Here is an 18735-nt window from a genome sequence, read left to right on the forward strand (position 1 = left end):
TTTGTGTCAAAAAGAAATAAAAAAATATATATAGATATCTTTTTTTTTTCTAACTGGCTCTCCAACGAGGCGCACGCGTTTCTCCCCGCTCCATGTTCTCCTCCTGCTTTTTGCTCTCTGTCTGTGTATCAGAGCAGTTCCTATTTTTACACATCTTCCGAAATGAAAACTACTGTTTTGGATCTGACCACCTGGACTTTCAACGTAAATTACAAAATCTTTTCAACAAAGCGACAGTGTCCTGGAGAACTCTCATCTGCTCGGACGAGATGCATGCAGCTGGACATATCTCTGGGGGTGATGTGTCTACCTTTGCTATCGAACCAGGACGCCGAAATTGCATATAATTGGATTTATGATAACAGGTTTCCTGTTGTTTGAATAGTCTGGATCCTGGTTTATCAACATACAAAGATGACGGTCGCAGCTAATTTGGACCTCGTCAGGCTGCTGCCTATGAGAAAGTTGGTTCGTGCTTCGAGGACTCAAAATCAGCTGATTTACAAGCAAAACCGTAAGTTGGAGGTGATTTGAATCGCAGGCCACCTGCAGCTTTGGGACTTGTCAGCATGGAAACAACCTTGAGAGGTTCGTAAACACGGACCAGTAGAATGCACCCTAATCTGGCCATTAGGACCTTGGAAGTACGAGTAAAGACTCAAAATCTTGACAATAAAAATAGTCTGCCTGAATAATAAATCAACAATTGTGGTTTATCTGAATCTGACTCCCCAGCTTGCCTCGAAACAGGCTGACTTATCAATTTCTCCTGGGAAATGTTTAAACTAAGGAAAAGCTTCGTCTATCACCCCCCCCCCCCCCCTCTGAAGGCGTATCATAACTGTGCCGGCTGACCATCATCTTATCAGGACAATGGACTATCTGTTAGTGCTGCATGGACTGCCTCGTCATAAATGCATATGTACTGTGCTCATAAATGTGCTGCTGGCAGAGTTTTTTGACGACTTAAATCGTGTCCTGTTAAGACAAGGTGTGAAGAGATCTTTTTTGTAATGCCACTACCCCTCTCCTCCTGATTTTGTCCCTTTTTTCTATCTAAAAAATGTATTCTGAAAAGAATAAGAAGACCGCGCTTTATAGCAGCAGCTTCATGCACTCCGTCCATCTTTCGGACGACTGTACGGACATAATCTCGTTGTATCTCGGTGCAGTGATAATAAAGCTTATTCTGATTCTTCTGAAGATTTATTGAGTGTTTTTCTGTGCTTTGTTCTGCTTTTATATTTATCTTTAACATCATCGTGTTAAATAGCTGAGCTCATGACTTTCACTTTATCTTAGTATTTCAGATTAAATGATTTCCCACCATCGGTTCATTTGGTGCAACTTCTCCCTGCTTTTGTTTTGAAATCAAGCATCCTCCGTGTCGGGAGTCCCGCCACACACCCAGAACAAACTGAAGTGACCTCAGAGCTCATCCTTGTGTTTCTCCCTGCTGACATTATTAAAGGCGTGAGAGGCGGATGGCTGCCCGGGACCCTCTCACCTCCTTGCTGTTAGAGGGTGAGAGAGGTGGTGAAGCAGGTGTAACTCCGAGGTTCAGGTTTCACTTTGTGGTCACTGTGGGGAGGAGGGTCGGCTGACAGGAGGTGGGAACTGTGGGAAATGTGTGAGAATAAAGAGCAGAGCTGCGGTTTGTCTGACCGCTCACTTCTTTCTCGTTATTCTCACCTCCATCCACCCGGCTGACGATTTAATCCCAGGCTTTTGCCTCCTCCTCCTCCTCTGTTCCAAGGAGGAAGAAGAAACCAGGGCATCGTCTGCAGAGATGATTGGAGGCTTCACACAGTACGCCATGAGAAATGTAATTAAAAACTCACAGTTAATTGGCTTTTTACATGATAAAGCACAATCCCCTCATACATAAGTGAGAGCTCCTCGTCGCCACAGGCCTGCCCTGTGGCAAAGCAAACACAGCTCGTGCAGTCCCTTTGTTGGTGCATTTTCAGAGCTAATCATCTTAAAGTTAATCTGAATTTCTGGTTGTGCTTCACAGCCAGAGGAGAGCCCTTTGACTACTCAGAAAATGAAGAAGAAGAAAAAATGGCTCTTCAACAATCAGGTTCAAATTTGAAACAGAGATGAAGGGGAATTTTCAATTTCTGTAAGATTATTTTAGGGGTTTGCTTATTTATATAAGACTGAGGGATGGGCGACTGAATCAGGCTTAAAGTTCAGCTGAATCCAGGTTTAATCTCTTGGTTCCACTTCTGACAGATTTAAATGTCTTTCTCTTGCATTCAGATAAAACTCAAGTCAGATTTTTGAAGTAAAAATGTTAAAGCCTTTCGTGAACAATGTGACCGATCACAACAAAACAATGCACGACAAAAGAGGTCTCTGGTTCCAAACTGGAAACCATTCTGCACCATTTTTACAGCGAAAAATGTTATAGATGGATAAAACTCATAATCTCAGCAATCTAAAGAAAGATGCAACAATTCACAGGAAGGTGGGATCTCACGGGACGAGTGTCTCCAGAATGTCTTGAGATCTTTGTGTTGGTTCTGAACACAAAGGTGCTCCATCCTGTCGCTTATGGTTTAGCATCTTAAAAAGTTTGTGAGGTAAATTTTATCCCCAAATAATCTCAAAGTCATCGTACGTGGACATCATCAACTCATCTCAGAAGTACCAGAGCTGTAGTTTGACTCCTGCCCAGGTCTCCTCTGACAGGAAACACCTGAGACGACCATCCAGGCAGATGGTAAGTATTGTTATATATGTTAATTCAATTCAATTAAGTTTATTTATATAGCCCCAAGTCACAACAGAAGTCATCTCAGGGAACTGAACAGAAACATTCATATATAAAAATAATAATTTAACATTATTTATATGAGGAGCAGACTGCTTTGAATTTAACTCCAGAACTCTCATCTTGAGCAAGCATGAAGGTGACAGTGGAAAGGAAAAACTCCCTCATGAGGAAGAAACCTTTAGCAGAACCAGGCTCAGGACAAGAGGCCATCTGCTTCGACCGGCTGGGTTTGGTAGGAATAGATACACAGGTCAAGCGCAGGTCAAGAATCACGTTAAGACAGAAATTGTATCAAATGAAAACTATTCCATTTTAGCAAATAATTTAAGGAAACGAGGTCTATTTGTCCTCCAGTAGACTAAGCCTATAGCAGCATAACAAGCCAACCCTAACTATAGGATTTATCAAAAAGGAAATTCTTAAGCCCAGTCTTAAAACTGGACAATGTGTCAGCCTCATAGACAGAAACTGGAAGTTGGTTCCACAAGAGAGGAGCCTGATAACTGAAAGATCTTCCTCCCATTCTGCTCTTGGAAACTCTAGGAACGGCGAGTAAGCCTGCAGTCTGAGAGTGAAGTGCTCCATTAGGAAAATTTGGAACAATGTCTCTAATATAAGATGGAGCTAGGCTGTTGAGAGCTTTGTAGGCTAGAAGTAAGATTTTGAATTCAATTCTGGACTTGACAGGGAACCAATGCAGAGAAGCTAAAACTGGAGAGAGATGATCTCTCCCACTAACTCCAGTTAAGACTCTGGCAGCAGCATTTTGGATCAACTGAAGACAATTTAAAGAAGTATTTGGACACCCAGATAATAAACCATTGCAATAGTCCAGTCTAGATGTTACAAATGCATGAACCAGTTTTTCTGCATAATTTTTAGATGTTTCTAATTTTAGCGATATCACGCAGGTGGAAGAAGGCGGTTCTAGTAACGTTTATAATGTGGGGGATAAAAGGCATGTCCTGATCAAAAATAACACCAAGATTTTTAACATTAGAGCTGAAGGACAGATTAATGCTATCCAAGGAGGGTGAAAGACTGAAAAATTTATTACTAAGATGCTCAGGTCCTAAAACTAAAACCTCAGTCTTGTCTGTGTTCAAAAGGAGAAAATTTAGGGTCATCCAGGTTTTTAAGTCTTTAAGACATGCTTGTAGTCTAAGCAGCTGATTGGATTCATTGGGTTTCATGGACAAATAAAACGGTGTATCACCAGGATAACAATTAAAATAAACACCAGTAACTACAAATAATAATCTGGAGAATAGTTTGATGAAGTTAATTTCTGAAAATCAATGTTTTAGCAATTTAAGTTAAATCAATAATTATCCATTTATCTAAAATAAAATTAATTCTTTAGAAAATGATTATTTAGTGTTTTAACCCACACAGAAATTTGGATAGTTTGTTTATTTGATAAATAGTTTACTTTTGGAATTTGGTGAAGGGTTTTATTTGAATTCAACCGGATGATGATGATATTTACCGTATATAACCGAAGGTGGAAAGGTTTTCATGAAGTGCATCAGCTTTAAATGTTTAACTAGATCCAAAATTGCATTGATGACATCACCAGGTCCCTGATGGTTCCTTGCTGGATCAAAGCTGGAAATGGCAGTCAGACCTTTTAGGAGTTTAGAGGCTGGTCTGGCCCCTAACCCTCCATGCAGGGAACAGGTCACAGCTTTGGGGACCCTCAGGGGATCGTGCCAGTTCCTCGTCCAAGTTGACCAGTGGTGAGAGCTCAACAGGGTCAGCTTGTGTCATCTCCAAGCTTTAAAGCAAGTCTTGCAGCGAAACGTTTTATCTTCCCTTTCTCCTTGGAATTAACAAAAATAGTTTCTGAGCAAAACTTGTTTATCTCATGTCCAAGGGCAGTGATTGTGCAGAAACCACCAGATATTATTCAGGTCAAAAGCATCTTTTAAGAAACCAGTTCAGACGGTTCTGAGACAACGGCAGGTTCAGAAACTCAGGAAAGCCCTTCTTCATCCTGAAAGTTTATCGTTTATTAAGATAAGGTGGCATTCATATAACAATGAAGTAGAACTTTAAAAGGCAGCATTTTCACTCATACGGGTTGAAACACACATCTGTTATTTCTGGGGTTTTAACATGCAAGAAAGTGTTTGTTACTTCGTTTAATTCACAAACCAAAGAGCTCGAAGGACAAATTCATCTCAGAGAAACGGATCAACTGTGCCAAGACTCCGAGCCACTTTGTTCCCAACACGTTCTTGTTAATGTGTGAGCAGCATTTTAAGGTCCGACGCGAGAACGTTGTGCGACTGTCCCGCAGTACCAAGACAAACTCTCCTGCTGGGGTGGGACACAACGAATAGATGTCAAAGTCCATGTTACTACCCAGAGGCAGCCACTGGTCAGAAAACACTCCAGCGTTTATTGGTTGACGTGATGGAGCCTCCACGCTGTGATTGGACCCTTCGGACGCCTACGCTGACCTGGGCAGGTCTGAGAGCAGCTCAGGTAGGTGTGGACTGCTCGAAGACAAAGGGCACGGAGGGGAAAAGAAATCCTCTTGCTGCGGGGGTTAGTGTGCTCTGCTCTGTATCAACTTACACAATACGAGCACCAAATGGCGCCCAACTCGCAGCAGTTTACCAAGAGGCGGAGGACGTTACCTGCACCGTTGTTTCCTGTCTCTGAACGGACTCGTCTGGGTCCAAGAGGCTCCTCTCACTTCCTGCTTCTTCTCATACAGTGGTAATTGGTGGGAGTGGGCGTGTGTGCATCTGGTGTAATAACTCTCCCCCACCCATCCAACTAGAACCCTCCTCTTGGTCTGCCCAACCCCCCACCCTGTTGAAAGCTCATTAACAGACCTGCTGTTAATGAGCTAGTGGGATCACAAAACTTCATTTTCATTAAAAGAGGCGGGGTTAAGGCCAGAGATGCTGGCGTAGATGTTTTTATGCCCTTAAAACGGAGTCAGCAATTATCTCAGCCCCTTGATACTCCCCACCCACCTTGTTCACATGACCACAAACAATAAAGCAAAACTCAGGCGTTCCCTCCGATAGAGTATCCTGAGAAATCCAGGCCACCGCTGTCTCATCACTGCATTTGGATTAAGTTAGACACATTGACGTGATTACGCTCACACCCCGGATGAATTGTAACGTTCTGAGAAGAAAGTAACATCAGAAGGATGTAAACAAGGAATGAGGGTCCCTCATCCAAACACATTAAAAATTGAAAAAGTCAGCGTGGTCCGCGGAGAAACAACTCACAACAACCCGGTGAGAAGAAGTTAAAAATAGCTGCGAAGGCCTCGAAGGCTCCAAATTAATAAAACATTCACACAAAACATCCAAACAAAGAGTGGAAAAGACGTGCAGCTGCACAGAACTTTACCTCAATTGTGTTTATTGAGGTTTCATTTCATGTGAAACGATTCATAACAAAATGATAATTTTACACAGGAGTCAAGCAGCATAGCTTCAGTTTTCAGCATCAGAAGAAACACGAACATGTAACAGAAGCAGGCAGATAATATCACCAAGGACCAGCTACACACACATCTCATCCCTGAACAGTTTGACTGCATCCACTCATTACCCACTTCTATACACAGAAACGACTGACCTGAACACAACGAAGATCAGAAAGTTTTCACAGTAAAGATTAAAAAACAAAAAGTGGACAATCTACTTAAAGTTTTAACTCTAAAATGAGCAGATTGTAAGAAAGATTAAATCCTCGTCGATCACATGATTTGCCAGAAAATCATGACCAGTGTGGAGTAAAAAAAAGACAAGAGGTTGAAGTGGAAGCAACAGATTTTTTACCTGATTTGCATCAACACACACACACACACACACACACCTTAACGCTCACACAACACGCTCACCCAAGTGCTGGTTTGGCGGCGTCTCGACAAACGGCCGCACCGGTCTACCCTGTTAGTTCAGCGGTGAAGAATCACCACCGTGCAGCATCCATGATTTAGGAAGGAGTCAAAGACGGGCAACAACAATAAAACACGCTTTAAAAAAATGTAAACAAACAAAAAAAAAAAAAAAAAAAGAAGAAGAAGGGAGGAAAAATAAAATGAAAAGTACACAGTCGTTTCACGAGACGGTAAAATTGCTGGCTTTTATGCATAGAAACAAATGACACAGAACATCAGTAGGTGAGACTTTAAAGTCTCCATATTCACATGTATAAAACGAAAGGAAAGAAAAGAGCAGAAAGTTGTTCATGTTTACAGGAGCGCCACCTCGCTCGGCCCCCGTGAGCCTTGTAAACATTAAGTGACAAGTGTTGTGACAACCAAGCTCCTTAAAAAAAAAAAAAAAAAAAAAAAAAGAGGAGCGTGACGAGCTGCAGGCGGACAGTGTTTGGATTCACTTGAGCCCTGCGTCGGTTCACAAGTCTTTAAAAGGTCTTCTCACAAGAAAACAGCTATAGGTAGCACAATATGACGTTCTGCAGGAGCTGAATATATTAACGTTGCTCTATTGCTAGGCGTTATTTTGTTTACCGTGGATTATTAAGTAATGTCCGCTTGGATCCGTCCAGTGGGTCACCAGGGGCACAACTGCAAGTCTTTTGCATCCTGCGCTGCAACATGGTGATCGGTTTCCTGTGTCGTGTGGCGGCGCACTTCCTGTTCATGAGCTATGGTAATCTCCCTGCTGAATGTCACGGCCTTGTTTTTCTCTGTGGTCTGAGCGAACTGTAGGCACTTAGCTCCAACCAGCAGCTTTGCATATGGCAGCTGTAGCCGCCGCGCAGGGCAGTGAGGCTCCCTGCTGCCGTGACCAAGTGCTGCAGCTTCTTTTAACGTCTATTTGCATGGAGCGGTTAAACAGAGTTAAGTGCCGCTTGTTCCTCTCTCAGAGAGTAGAAGTTAAAGCCTCTGCGTTGCCGTCGTGTGGAAGATCTTCAGCTGCAGCTGGACTGCGCTCCACGTACTGTGTGTGACTTTGCTCCTCTTCCACCTCCATGCTTTCCACCACGTCGCTCCTCACTTTGCTCTCCACGTCCAAACTGCTTTCGTCCACTTCTATTTTCACCACCACCGCTTCTTCTTTGACTCTTAAAGCAGCTAAAGTGTCCGCGGCGCTGGCCTGTGCGTACGCTCCCACGCTGGCGTGGCTCAGGCCGTGAGCCTTCTTCAGATGTTTCTCCAGGGTGGCGTAGACCGTGAAGGGGACGGAACACAGCTGGCACAGGAAAGAAGCCTTTGCTCCCTGGGCACCGTGGGTCTTCATGTGGCGCGTGAGCTTTGAGCTCTGAGCGCAGGCGTAGTTGCAGAGGCCGCAGCGGTACGGCCGCTCGCCCGTGTGGCTGCGGCGGTGCACGGTCAGGTTGCTGCTGTTCCTGAACTGTTTGCCGCAGAACTCGCAGGCCTCGTCCTTCTTCTTCTTTCCAGTGGAACCAGGAGCTGCGCCACCGTTAGCTCCGGGGTTAGCAGCTCCCCCTGCTGCGCTCCTCTGCCACTCCTGCACCGTCTCGCTGACTTTAGCGGGAGTCCACTCCTCTCCTCTTTCGTTCTCCCACTCTCCGACTCCTCGCGTCCTGTCGCCCGCCTCTGGACGTTTGGGAGTGCAGTTGCCACTCGCGATGCCGCTTTCGCCGCTGCCTCCCGTCTCGCCGCTCTCCAACGAGCCGTCTGAAGGACTGGCACAAGGCAGGGAAGGCTGGGGCTCCCCTTGCCCCTCTACTTCCTCCTCGCCTCCCTCTGCTCCAGCTCGGTGGCTCTGGTAGAGCCTGAGCAGCTCCCTGTCTGATGGTCTGAGCTGGGAGCTCAGCAGCATTAGCCCTGAAGCTAAGGAGGGGTGCTTGGGGAGGGTCAGGTCCAGCTCAGAGGAGCCCTGAACTCCTTTTCCCATTACTCCTGCAGACTGAAACCTCCCTCTCACCCTCTGCCTCCCAGCGTCCTCCTCCATAGTGATCGTCTCCACCGACTCACACCCACTTCCTCCACTTGCAGCCTGCCGGTGGTGGCTCCTTATGTGACGTGCCAGCTGCCCGCTCTGAGCGAAGGCCTGCCCGCACACTCCGCAGTGGTAGGGTCTCTCGCAAGAGTGAGTCCGGCGGTGGGCGGACAAGGCGCGCAGGGAGAGGAAGTGCTGGTCACAAACCTCGCAGTGGAAGTCCGCCTGGAGGGAACTGGTCTGAGGAAAGGTAGAAGCTGCCGGTGGAGAAGAGGACGGCGACAACATGAGGCCCATGAGGGAGCTACTGATGGCGTTATTCCCTTCAGCGAGCTCTCTGAGCCGCACGGAAAAGTTTATTCCCTGCAGGTTAGCGGCAGAGGAGGCGGCAGGGGCGGAGTGCGTCTGATGAGAACCCCGCTGAAAGGCCGAGGCGAGAGCTTGGCTCAGGTGGCGTGGGTCCAGAACAGCTGCTGCAGGTTTGTTCTCCTCAAGGAGCCCTCTCCCTGCTCCTCTTCCTCCCACGTCCGCGTCTTCCCCCTCGTCCTCTTGATAGAGGCTGAAGGAGTGTGCGTGCTGCGCATGTTGCAGGAGCGTCCATGCGGATGAAAACACACCTTCACACTGCAGGCAGGTGAAAAACGGGGGCTCCTCCGACGCTGCGAACAAAGATGGACGAGGAGGTTTAATAGATGATGGTAAATGTTGCAGTACAAATATGTCAAACATCTTGAGCTCCGTCAAAACCACAGAATAATGTCGACGGAAACTAAGTTATACAGCTGTTAACCTCAGTGAAGTAGTTTTTATTCATTCTTTCTTCATTTAGTTCCTTTTGTTGGTAAACTAATCACTGGTTCTTTAGATGCCATGGGTCATTTTGTTGGTAACTTCAGGTGCAGAGATGTGCTCAGGAGTCCAAACAGCCACAATGACGTGACCCATTATTTCTTATTAGCCTTAAAAAGTGAGATTTTTAGGAGCATAGCTTTCTTGGTAATAATATGAAGATATTTTAATACCAATTAATTTAATACCACTTGAACTTCACTGTTTTTGTTCACTTAAAATAACTGCAACCTTTTATTTTTACTTGTTAATCTCTTCTGCAAACTTTGTTTTTTGTCTTCTAAAAGTTCAACTCCTCAAAAGGTTAATGAACAGCTGAAGTGTAAATATTACAAGAACTTGAAGTAGCTGAAGAAGTCGAAGCATTTCAACTTCTTCAGCTACTTTCACATATTTTATTCAACACTCAGCATTCACGTTTTCTAAACGGGTTTTTTGTTCAGAGCAAGAGAACTGCAGAAACTATGCTCTATGCGTCTGTATACAGATGACAATTATATCTTACGTCTCTAAATTTTTATGTTATGTATAACTACCGTATTTTTCGGACTATAAGACGCACTTAAAATCCTTTAATTTTCTCAAAAATCAATAGTGAGCCTTATAATCAGGTGCATTAATTCTGGTTGTGCTTACTGACCTTGAACTGATTTGATGTGGTTATTGTGAATGAGTTGAATAAAGTTTGACTTATCTGTTTTGTTTCACTTAATGCGCCTTATAGTCCGAAAAACACGGTAAAATTTTCAAAAATATTTAGTTTTAAAGAGCGAGCAAACAAAACAAACTGCACAAAATTATAATAAAAAAAAAAAAAACAGCTTTCAGAACAGCTACAGGAGCCGCCCCAATGTGGCTTCTGAAAGATCTGCAACTTTTTAAAACATTCATATTGGCTTTACATTTCGGACCAGGAGGATCATGTTTTTACTTCGAGTCTGACCAGGAACTGTGCAGAACACGTGTCTGCTCACTCAGACATTTCTTTAAAACTTTAATCTTTTGGTGCAGAATCCCAAAAATTAATATCATGCAGAAAAAAGAAAAACAACTCCACTTCTGTGCTGCCTGCAAACAGTTTGTCTCCACCCGAGTGTAGTCAGGCTCCAACAAGGTGAGGACTTAAAAACATAGAGTGTACTTCATGACTCACGAGAGCAAAGTGAAACTGACGAACTGAGAAATACTGTGGTTTTATAAGGTCAACCACATTCACAAACCAGCAGGAAGAAGACCCCCTATTTATATCAAACCTCTTTATTTTAGCATCTTTTGCCCAATGACAGCCCACAGAGGCACTGTACTCTGAGCGGAGCGATGAAGGACGTGGCCCAAACGAGGACAGAAACAAGTGAAAAAGGTGTGAAGAACGGCATGAACGACAGAAGAAAGAAAATTGGTCACAAAAAAAAAAAAAAAGAAAAAGAACAGCGTTGCAAAATAAATCCGGAGATATTTTTAAACGTGGATAGCTTTGTCTCCTAACCGAGAGCCGCTCTCCAATTAAGCTGCAAATTGCTAATTAGCAGAACGAAGAAAACGAACGCTTTATGTAAATCAGGCTCTGACTCAGCCCGCTTGACAAACGAGGCCTTTCTGCATAAATCACAACTGGAGAGAAGATCCCCAAAACGAAGGGAAAACTGTTTTATACACTTCTCTCTCTTTTTTTTTTTTTTTTTTTTTGGAGAGGTTCAAAGCCGACTCTGGTATAAGCCTCTTTCATGTTTCCTCAAGTCAAATCCTTCTGTATTTTATTGGAATAAGTGGGGGAGGGATGGGGGGGAAGGAGGGAGGGAAGATGAAAAAGAGAGCAACTGTTTCTTTCTCTCTTTTTCCCCTTCCCTCTTCGCCCTCCCTCCGTCTGGAGATGAGAAGAGCGGTGGTGTTCGTGTCCTTTAACCTAGCCTGAGGAGAAACCCAGAAGTTTAGATACTCGTGGTTAAAAAAAAAAAAAAAAAAAAAAAAAAAGAGGAAGAGGAAAAAGATGAAGAGCGATAGGTAGGTCAGGGCTCGGGAGATAAAACTAAAGAGAGATAAAAAGATTGTAACGCAGCGTGAGGGAGGGCCAAGAGACACCACGGAAATATGTCACCCTTCAAATTGTACTCCAGACCCATCCTCCAACCCCGACTCACCCCCACACAACACACCAAATCTTCCCCCAAGGGTGACGAAGGAAGGGGAGGAGGTTTTTTTTTTTTTGTCTCGGGGTCCTGGAGAGAAACAATACCCAGCCGGTTTCTCTTTCCTTCACTCGCTCCTCTTTTTTTTGTGTAAGGATTCCCATTTGGCCCAGGGTAGCACTTGAATATTAAGCAGAAGCAATAACTACTAATTAAAAATGCAGATTGGCTGGGAGCGCTAACGAGCAGCAGGCAGAATCTCTTCTCCCCTGGGAGGCGGAGGGAGGAGAGAAGAGAGGAAGAAGAGGAGAAAGAGGGCAAAGTGTGCTGAAGATGCGGGGGAAGAAATGGGCGTCAGATGAGAAGAAGAAAAAACAAACAAGGAGAATAAATAAAGAGGAAGAGACAGATGCACGTGGCTCTTCAGTAATCCATCCCCTCCTCCGTCCTCAACAGTTTTTTTTTTTATGGTAGAAAATAGACGGCGGGCTGGTGCGCTGTGGGCGAACACTCTTTCACTTTCAGTCATTTTTTTAACACATCTGAACCTCCGGAGCAGCAAGTCTTTCCTTTTTAAACCTGCAACGAAAGTTCTGCCCCGACCGAGCAGAGAGACGCTTCAAACGTTCATTTAAAACAAACTTCTGCATTATTCACACGGTCCTCCCCTCCTCCGTCTCGTGCTGTTGTACAATGTGGGCAGAGAATTACTAAACCGCTCGCCTGTCTCGCTGCAAGTGAGAGGCAGAGACGAAAAAACTGAAGTTGTGGACAAACGGAAACGGTGCATGCATGCGTCCTGCGAGCGTTGAGACAAAGGAAGGAACTGCAGGCGTGTTTCGTGACAGACATGTGCTCACGGGTGCCGGTCGTACCTGCCGTGTGGCAGACTTTTCAGCAACCAGCGTGTCTGACCTGCGCGGGAAAACCAAATCAGCTCTCCGTCTCACAGTTTCATCAACGAGCCAGGGGTTTGTGATCCGCGTCACCGTGACATTTTAACTTGGCGTCGCGGCGCCCCGAGTCTCGTTTTCGCTCGTCTTCTCTAAAGCAAACTGGAAAAGTGTGAAGAAGAAATAAAAACACCTTCAGGGATAAATTGGTGCTTAATGTTTGACGCTTTCAGACAAACAAGTCGGTATGAAAACAAGTGGAAGTTAAAGGGGAGGAACGATGGGGGGGGGGGAGCAGGAGGAGAGTCCCAGGAGTTCAGGCGGCTCGGGGCAGAACTGAGGGACACGGTGGAGGAGATGAAGATGATGCAACGTCCCGAGATACGGTGTCACAGCGGCCAGGAGGACTGACAGATCTGTTCCACGCTGCACACCTCAACTTAACAGAAGACCCGGTGAGTTTGGAGGCGGCGGTTTGAGCCTCTGCTGTCCGGGCTGCTGCGCAGGGCGGGCAGGAAGCAACATGTTTACCTGGCCACCCCACCTCAGAGACTGACAGCCAGGGAGATGAGACGGAGCTCAGGTGTTCTGCTCGGCGCCCTCGGGGACCGTCGTGCCCGCTGAATGTTCCTGACGCCTGTCCTCCGCCACACAATTAGGCCGAGCGTCACTAACTCGTGCGACTCTGCTAATGGCAACGGCTAGTTAATGAGCTGGACTCGAGAGGAAGGAGGAGCGATTGTTAAATAAAGACGAGGGTGGATAAAAACTAAAAACAACAGTCACTCAGCAGCAGCCTGCCACCTTGTTGTGCCTCCTTCATGCCCTTACCTGGTTTGCTCATGCCAGGCTCCTCCCCCCAGACTCGGTCCCTGGCTCCGCCCCTCCGCAGCTCGATGAATCCAGGTCGTGGTTCGGCGCCGGCGACCTGTTGGCGCCTGGCTCTGTTGGCAGGCGAGGGGGGAGCGGCGCCGGCGTCGGCAGCTCCGTCTCGTGAGCCGCAGCCGCCCTGTTTGTGCTGAATGAAGGCCAGGATGTGGGCGAGCGGGAAGGCCCGGCTGCACTGGCCGCAGGTCAGCAGGTCGCGACCTTCATCTGGGGCGGGAAGCTGAGGAGGACGAAGGTGGTCGCCTGATAAGCCGCCACCGTCCTCCATATCTGTCACATCTACAGGGACAAAAAGAAGAGCTCCGATTAATATCAGTTAGACGAGGCAGCCATCTTGAGTTAAATCAGCTGCAGATGTACATCCAGTGACTACTTCCTGGAACCATTCAAATCCATCCAGTGTTTCATGAGATATTTTGCTAACAGACTAAATGGATGAACACCAACTGTGTGGGTTTTAGGCAAAGATCTTGTGGAATGAGCATTAAAGTCTGTCTCACTCCAGACTTTAGCTCAATCTTTAAAACCGTCTGATATTATTAATGTGCTCCCTGAGGGCCAGCTGGCTGTGGCGGCCATGTTGAATTGGAACGGCTCCAATTGTTCATCAGATGCAGACGTTCGTCCACTGATGGTTTCCTGAAAGGTTCATCAGAACCTGTCCAGTGGTTCATGACATCCTTGGCCAAACACATGCACATTTTTCCACCTTCAGTGTCAGCGATTAGAAAAAAAAAATCACCTGAAGAGTCGAATCACTTCTGTCCAAGATGGAGGAGGATTATTTTAACTTCTTCGACGTTCTGTTACCTGGTTCTGGTGTGGTGGCAACGACAACACTTTAAAGTAAACATTTTATGCCATAAAACAATTACATTTTCAAATTCAAAATAAGAAATTGTTCAAAATGTCATTCCAGTGAAAATAAAAATCAACTGATCAGAGCTTCATGCACAAGAAAAAAAAAATCTAAATAAAAAAGTGTTTTATTTGAACTCTGGTTTGTCAAACACAAAGGTTTGTAATGATCCTGGTGAAGACTCGCAGTCGTCCAGGGTGAATCCAAAAAAGTTAAACACAAAAGAACAACTGGACTTCTGTTCTGGAGCTGAAGACGTTTCGCTTCTCATCCGAGGAGCTTTCTCAGTTGTATTCACATTCAGGGCTGTCACGAGAACAAATTTTGCTGGGCGATTAATCGCGATAAATGATAATATTGTTTGAAATTTGACAATAATTAGTAATTAATGTCAAATTTAAGAAGAAACGTTTAATTTGTTTTGAGGGTAGTACCTTTTTTCAACCACCGGATGGCAGTATAAGACTGTTACCTGTTGTTCTGTCTGTACAGCACTTTGGTTGGCCTTGTCGCTGTTTTAAGTGCTCGATAAATAAAGTGGTATGGTATGTTTGAATCGAAGGATGGACAGTGAGGGAGCGAGCAGCGTGTCTCTAAGAAAAATGTGAGGGAGGCCTCGACGTGACATGGGCTGTCTCTCTTTCCTTTTTTTCAGTTCTCAAAATGGCGGACGCTTTATGTGGTTTGAGCTGTTTAGCATAGCATTTTTCACACAAAACTTTTAATTAAAAAAAAAATCAGTAAAGTTCTCAGCTTCTTTTTGCAGAAAAAAACTACTTTTTACACGAAGGCACAGGTTTCAACCGTGAATTTGACAAGACGGAGGTTTTTTCCCCGAGGTTGGCCTGTTAGCTTAGCTCGTAGCTTAGCGTCTCAGCTTAGCTGCTTTTAACGATCCAAAAACGTGATTTTGGACGATTAAAACGGATTTTAAAGAGAAAGGGAGGGGTCAGTGAAGAGCACCGGAGTTGAGTCTTTTGTTTGTCATCCAGTGTCTTCAGTAGAAAGAGAGAGACAAGAAGAAACGATAGAGACGATAAATGAAAATGAGGTTGATAATGTTAATTTAACATGTGATTGATTTATTGCGACAGGCCTACTCGCATTCAATGTAGACTTTAGGAAGATCGTCAGATGAGAAGCGAAACGTCTTCAGCTACAGAACAGAAGTTCAGCTGTTTTTGTTTTGAACCTTGTTTTGGGCTTGTAATGATCATCTTTGGCCAGTCTTGGATTGCTTAGGGGTAAAAATCATGAAATACTTCTATTTAAATCAGATGATTTTGCCCTATAGCCTCTTTGTTGTGTTATGTTGTTTATTTGTTATATACAGGTTAACACAAGGTCAACAATGCAATGAAATGCTCAGGATGAGAAGAACAGATTCGACTCGCTAAAAACAAAAAAACAAACAAACAAAAAAATACTGAAAGCATGCAATAAGGGTACAAAATAAAGTACCAAAAAGTATAATATTTACAAAGTCCAAAACAAATATAGTAAACAACAACAACAACAAGGTAGCACAGGGTTATTCTACTAGTGGCCCGGGGGTCAAATCAGGCCCACAGGTGTGCTCAGTTCGGCCCATCAATGGGTTCATTTTTTTATTAAACTAGATTTTAAACCATAAAACTAACTTGCTTAATGACAATAACTACTGGATGTCCGGCCCCTGAGCTCTTGGCTTTCAGTAACTGTGGCCCCCTGAGCAGTTTAGTTGACTAGCCCTGTGGTGGAATAGAACAGTGCAGGTAGGATTTTATCAAGTGTCAAAGTTAATAATAATAATAATAATAACAATAATTTTAGGCCGTTTCTCTGAAGCACTAGTTCTGCGGTAATTAAAAACACACACATCCACGTGTGTGAACTCAGCAGGAAAGATGAGCATCGCTCATCTGGCTCTCAGTTTAGAACCTTTGGAGCCAACGAGCTGAGCTCAAACAGTTGTTGACCTCAATGGAAAGAACAAACCGGCCCCTGATTGAAAGTGCTAGTTTCGCTCAACGAGGCCAACGTGCTCACGCTGACCACTTCCTTTAAGCAGTCACAGATCTGATCGCTCTGGGTGCACGACGGGGCTGCAGGGTGCACAGCGGTCCAGCTCAGCACCAACCTGTCAGCATCCGGCTATGACTGAAACAGATCTCCACCGAGGCGTTCACCTTTCACTTAGAACAGCCGCCAGCAGAGGGGAGTTCCTGAACAGGAAGTTGTTCTGAAGAGACAGAAAACCAGTGAAGGTGGAAGAGATAAGACCAGAACCTTGTGAGTCTCATCTGATCCAAACACGAGCAGAGCAACCTCATGTGGTTTGCAGCCTCAAGTTCAAGCTACAGTTTGGTGCAAAGCAGCCAGAGCAGGTAGGAGGGAGGAGCAAGGAGGAGGAGGTGGAGGTGGGGGGGTCAGAAGTCTGTTGCAACACGGTCACGGGCACACCTTGATCCCTGCTGGATCCACCTGCCCAGTATCAGGACAGGACAGGTACAGACAGTACAGTCTGAAGTCGGATCTCACCAGTTGCTGCTCAAAAATGTCACCTTTCCTGTTTCAGGCCTGCGCTGTTTGTGCAGACTTGCAAGGCGCGGTGCGCGCGCGCACACACACGCGGTTGAGTCAGGGCCTGTGGTCACACCAGACACGCACCACTGGTCTCCAGTGAAGAGCTGTTTAAAACAAAAACTGAATCCGTTTAACCCACAGCCCCTCGTTGCTTTTCAGAGTTTCTTATAATCCCAAAACTAATCAAGGGTCCATCTTTACCTGAGATTACCGGATTATTTAATTATTTAATTATTTAATTGGCCATCATTAAAAAAAAAAGCATGAAATGACGCAGCAGTTTGTTGTTTTAAAGAAAGAAATGCCTTTTTTATATATATACCGAACAAATACATAAATAAAATTAACAAATAATCTTAATCTGTCTCCAACCTGAGAATATTAATAATCGTGTTTGGACCTGTCAGAGCAAAGCGGGCCAAAATAAACCGGTCCTTCCTCTCCGGGAACTGCAACAATGCATGAGGACAAACAACACGGACATCATGAGACAGTGTCCCTCTGCTCCAACACACCTGCTTTAAATTCAGGATTAGACCGAGCAGGACTGATTAAAACTCAGGTGTGCTGGAGCAGGTGAGCAGTCCTCGTGGACCAGGACTGGACAGAGTCTGTAAACCTGAGACACTTTGGGGAAGTGTCCTCTGAAACAACCAGTTGTCCACTTGGTTATGTCTCAGAACATGGACAAAAACCCGGACCTGCGTCTCAGTTGGACCTCCCATCAGCCCCCCGCTCCCTTCATATCTGGTTTACCTTGAATTGCGCTCAGGTGCTGCGGTCGGCTTCCAAGTTTGCGCCTGGACATCGCGTCGAGCGGACTTTGGGCCCCTTCGTCGAACCGAGCCCAGCCCAGCTGCTCCTTCCGTCTCCGATAAGTTGACGGACAGACACTCGGGCGGCGGGGACGGACTGATAAGACTGCCTGGACTCGCACTGAGGAGGAGGAGGCGTTCAAGTTCACGCTTCTTACCCCCCGCGCGCGCAGGAGGGCAGAGAAGGGGGCATGGGCGAGCGACAAGCACCGCCCGCCCCGCCGACCCTGAACTCCGCCTCCTTCGACTAACGCACCAGCTCCTATCAGGTTAAAGTAGCTGCAGAACATTTTTGATGTAAACTGGTTGAACTCGTGTTTTCAGGGCTGCTGGTCAGAACCGTCGTCTAGTTCCTCCTCAGCAGCGCAGAGGAACTACCGCACAGGTTCTCCACAGGTGTTTCCAAACCAAACCGGAACCAGGCCGCCGTTCACTTCTGCTTTTCCTTCCTCACCAGCTGTGGCTCCTACAGCTTCATTCAAATGCAGAAACTCAGGTGAATTTATTTCGAAGTCCTGGAAACCTTTAAAACTGGCGGCTGTTCTGTGCTGGTGTTTGTCGCCACCTGGTGGTGAAACTTAGTACTGCGCCCAATGTAAGGATTCGTGGATCTTGTCATTCGCGCACCATGTGGTACATGTGGTGGAACGAAAACTAAAGCTCTATCACTCAAAATGACACATGTTCTAGACCCTGTTTACGCATGTTTTTGGGGCAGTTCATTTACAAGACAGCTCTTGATCTCTGAAACAGAAAGTTTTTGAATCCTGGTCTCAGTGATTTTCGGGGGAATGTCCCACGGACATGTTCAATACACCCCATATGTGAAATTGCACATTTACAGTCCAGGCGGCTGCAGTTAGGTTTATCTCATAACGGTTATAAGAAATAGAGCATTTTTGGTGCTTTTCGCCCTTTTATAAGCATGTAGGAGCAAAACCCGAGGTCTAAAGGGACATTCTTATATTCACTAGTTTGGAAGGAACTGATCATGAAGACAGTGCATGTGTGATGCATGCAACGGAGCTTCAGGGTTACCAGATAAATATGAA

At 45.4% G+C, this 18735-nt stretch overlaps 1 protein-coding gene across 1 annotated transcript; it reads right to left on the bottom strand.

The window, feature by feature from the left end:
- Window positions 1-7038: 7038 nt before the first annotated feature.
- Window positions 7039-17806, bottom strand: znf296 (zinc finger protein 296). The gene is made up of 3 exons (XM_037678197.1): window positions 17625-17806; window positions 13388-13723; window positions 7039-9347 (listed from the first exon to the last, which is right to left on the bottom strand). The coding sequence occupies exons 1-3, from the start codon at window positions 17674-17676 to the stop codon at window positions 7645-7647; spliced, it is 2091 nt and encodes a 696-aa protein (XP_037534125.1). The 5' UTR covers window positions 17677-17806; the 3' UTR covers window positions 7039-7644.
- Between the last annotated feature and the right edge of the window lie 929 nt (window positions 17807-18735).

The sequence above is a fragment of the Nematolebias whitei genome, chromosome 6 (genome assembly GCF_014905685.2).
Source record: "Nematolebias whitei isolate Nwh7 chromosome 6, NemWhi1, whole genome shotgun sequence".
In the NCBI taxonomy this organism is placed as follows: domain Eukaryota; kingdom Metazoa; phylum Chordata; class Actinopteri; order Cyprinodontiformes; family Rivulidae; genus Nematolebias; species Nematolebias whitei.

Bases quoted from the DNA above. Each gene is read 5' to 3' on its own strand.
- znf296 (XM_037678197.1), bottom strand. From the start codon at position 17,676: ATGTCCAGGCGCAAACTTGGAAGCCGACCGCAGCACCTGAGCGCAATT. The intron at 13,724-17,624 runs GTAAACCAGATA...TTGTCCCTGTAG, and splicing joins GCACCTGAGCGCAATTCAAG to ATGTGACAGATATGGAGGAC. The intron at 9,348-13,387 runs GTAAGGGCATGA...CTTTGTTCGCAG, and splicing joins GCCTGGCATGAGCAAACCAG to CGTCGGAGGAGCCCCCGTTT.